General features: G+C 52.2%; 1 protein-coding gene across 1 annotated transcript; it reads right to left on the bottom strand.

The window, feature by feature from the left end:
* Window positions 1–1,023: 1,023 nt before the first annotated feature.
* On the bottom strand, window positions 1,024–2,403 carry LOC124703586 (probable receptor-like protein kinase At5g20050). Its single transcript, XM_047235800.1, has one exon. The coding sequence runs from the start codon at window positions 2,401–2,403 to the stop codon at window positions 1,024–1,026; it is 1,380 nt and encodes a 459-aa protein (XP_047091756.1).
* Window positions 2,404–3,835: the final 1,432 nt, after the last annotated feature.

Raw genomic sequence — 3,835 nt, 5'->3', positions numbered from 1 at the left:
GTAACAAATGGACCTCTTGGTTACAATTGTGTCGCAAATTGATGACGGTAACTTTGAATGAAGAAAATGACCGATTTGTCTGGAATCTCACACCTACTGGTTTGTTTACGGTCAAGTCTATGTATGAGGATATTATGGGTGATCATATCCCTTTTTACGAAAGTATCTATGGAAGATTAAAATTCCTCTTAAGATAAAGATATTCATGTGGTTCTTGAGTAATAAAGTTCTGTTAACTAAAGATAATCTAGCCAAACGACACTGGAATGGGTGCACGAAATGTGTCTTCTGTGGAGAAGAGGAATCTATTCAACACCTATTCTTCGAGTGTCCTTTAGCTAAGCTTCTTTGGCGCACAGTGAATTTTACATATGATCTTCCACCTCCAACCAATTGTACTAATATGTTTGGTAATTGGTTGAATGGAGTAGATAGACAATCTACGGCTTTTATCTGGATTGGGGTTTCTGCTTTATGTTGGTCTATATATATGGAGGGTCAGAAATGATATTATGTTTAACAAAAAACAATCTTTCAATTTCTTGCAGATTATCCATATAGTGTTCCATTGGGTTCAGCTTTGGGCTCTCCTGTCACCGGAGGGACACTAGGATGCCATGGTTTCTGGATGTACACGGCTCCAGATGGTCGCTCAGGATATCTGGTCCCAGGCTGGTTGGCGTCATATTAGGAGATTACTTTGATGGCTACTTGGAGTAGTTCGTGTGTGGGCGATGCATGATTTGTAAACTTTGTACCTAAATTAAATTTATTAATAAATGGCCGTGTGCATCATCATGATGCAGAAGTCGGAGTTTTATTCCCCATTTCAAAAAAAAAAAAGTACAGTATAATTTTCTTCTTGTAATATCGGTTATCGGTTAAATAACGAGATGTGGAGGGTTCTCACAGAGTAGAGCTTCCAAACAAAAAATGAGTGGACAATGAATTACAAATGCTTTCACAGTAGTGCATCGCGAGTCTGCCTCTGGCACTCATGTTCGAGTTTGCAAATGACCAACTCTATCGCCCTGACAGGTAGGATAGCGCGAACGAGTCGCCCTTGCTCAGCACCGACGACGACAAGGCGGCCCTCCCGGCGGGTCTCACCGGCAGGCCGAACGGCCCGCCGCCGCGCGCGTCGTCATCGAGCTCCAGAAGGTCCACCATGATCGTGTCCGACGGCGGCGGCGCCTCTACCTCTCCCACGCCCCTCGCCTCCAGCATCTCCACCACGCGCGCCATGCTCGGCCGCACCCCGGCGTGCTCCTGCGAACACCAGAGCGCCACGTGCACTACCCTCCGCACCGCCGCCTCCTCCACCTGATCATCGCCGCCGGTAGCGAGCCTCCCGTCCACCAACTCCATCACGCGCCCCTCCTGCGCTATCTCCGCCGCGATCTTGGGCAGGTACGACCACCGGCCATCCTCCTCCGTCCGAAGGCACCGGCGGCCGGCGACAATCTCCAGAAGCACCATGCCGTAGCTGTACACGTCGGACTTCTCCGTGATGCCAGCGTCGAGGAGCCACTCTGGTGCCAGGTACCCCACCGTGCCGCGCACCGTAGTCACCACCCGGCTCTGGTCCTTCCCTGCCAGCTTCGCCAGCCCGAAGTCCGACAGGATCCCACGGAACCCATCATCGAGGAGGATGTTCTCCGGTTTCACGTCCAGGTGCAGCACCTTGGCGCGGCAGTCGTGGTGCAGATACGTCAGCGCCTTGGCGACGTCCACGGCGACCTGGTACCGCCGCGCCCACGGTAGGCAGCGGCGCTCACGGCCGTCGTCAACACAGGGGAAGATCCACCCGTCGAGGGAGCCGTGCTCCATGTACTCGTAGACGAGGAAGCGCGGCGAGCCGAGGTAGAAGCCGATTAGGCGCGCCAGGTTGACGTGCTGCACGCCGGCGATGGCCGACACCTCCGCCTTGAACTCCTTGTCCGCATGGTCGGCGCCGATCCGCTTCACCGCCACCTGGGTTCCATCGTCGAGGATGCCGCGGAACACCGTCCCCGACGCGCCCCGTCCGACCACGCACTGGAAGTCGTCCGTGGCAGCCGCCAGCGCCTGGTAGGAGAACTTGCACGGCAGTCCAGCGACCTTACGGAAGAAGCTGTACTCCACGCGCAGTTCCTCGCCGTCGTCCTGGGCCCGCCGTGCCGCCATGCGCTCGGCCTGCCCCGCCGTGCAGTGCAACAGCAGCAGCAGCCACACCACGGTCACCGCCAGGACGGCGGCAGTGGAGAGGTAGAACGTCCTCGACAGGTGGAAGCAGAGGTAGAGAGCAACCTCGGCCGCCGCTAGCACAGCGCCGACCCCCGCGATGACGAAAACCTTGGCCTTCCTGCTCTCCCATACGGCGGCGGCGTAATCGCTCGCTTCCGCCGTCTGAACCGTGACCATAATCGGGGTTCTTTCGCTTCGTGTTCCAGATTTTGACTTTGATGCATAAATCTAGACGGCTCCGGCGCGGAACCAACGCTGATCGGATCGAGAGCATCGAATCATGTGGCAAAGTCATGCACAAATAATGGGCCATGCACTTCATGCCTATCTGCCTGGTGATGAACACCTGCTGCGCACATGGAGGCGCCCAATGGCTTAAGATTAGAGCATCTCTGCCAGACGCCTCAAACGGGTAAACGCGCGTTTACACTTTGCAGGTCGGAAAAAAAACAAGTTTTGAGAGCCGAAAAGAGCCTCTCTAGATCAGATCCTGCATAGGCAAGCGGCATAAGAGCCGAAAATATTGTTTACATCAGAATGTATCTACGCAACAACCTACGGTCGTTTAACCAAAAATTGAATTCGTCAAATTTAAAACAGAAACAGTCTATTCAGCTTTTAGATTTTGATAAAAAAAATTACCCCCGCGCACCTATGCGCCGGCGGTAACCTATGCTATATATGCAAAACCGGTCTCTACCTTTTCTCCTTTCTCACTTCTCCCCTTCTCCTCTTTCCCTCATCCTCCTCCCTCCTCCTCCTCTTCTCCTTCATTCTCCTTTTCTCCTACCCGACGGCCTCCTCCTACTCCTCCTCCTCCTGCACCTCAGACCTCCTCCTCCTCCTCCACCTCGAGTCTCCTCCTCCTCTGGTGACCTCCTCCTCCTACTCCACCTCGGGCCTCCTCCTCCACCTCCACCTCCTCCTCCTCCTCCACCTCCACCTCCACCTCAACCTTCGGCCTCCTCCTACTCCTACGCCGGTGCGGCAACGACAACAAGGCGGCCCACGGCCACGGTTTTGGAGGAAGAACCCGAGCTAGATGTAGATCTAGATCTAGATCAGCCTTTTTAAAACTTTTTGAAAAAAACATAGCACTGGCGCACCAGGCCTGGTGCGCCGGGGATAACTCGTGTTACTGTCGGCGCACCAGCTGGTGCGCCGGCGGTAACCCATTACCGTCGGCATGTTTCCACCGGTGGGCTCTGTTGGAGATATGCCCAAGAGGCAATAATAAAATGGTTATTATAATATATCTTCGTGTTTATGATAATGTTTGCATACCATGCTAAAATTGTATTAACCGAAACATTGATACATGTGTGTTATGTAAACAACGAGTCCCTAGTAAGCCTCTTGTATAACTAGCTTGTTGATTAATAGATGATCATAGTTTCATGATCATGAACATTGGATGTTATTAATAACAAGGTTATGTCATTATGTGAATGATGTAATGGACACACCCAATTAAGCATAGCATAAGATCACGTCATTAAGTTCATTTGCTATAAGCTTTCGATACATAGTTACCTAGTCCTTTCGACCATGAGATCATATAAATCACTTATGCCGGAAGGGTACTTTGATTACATCAAACGCCACTGTG

This window comes from Lolium rigidum, chromosome 1 (genome assembly GCF_022539505.1).
Source record: "Lolium rigidum isolate FL_2022 chromosome 1, APGP_CSIRO_Lrig_0.1, whole genome shotgun sequence".
Lineage (NCBI taxonomy): Eukaryota > Viridiplantae > Streptophyta > Magnoliopsida > Poales > Poaceae > Lolium > Lolium rigidum.
Note: the sequence above shows the minus strand (reverse complement) of the source record. Positions and strands in the feature narration are given on the sequence as shown.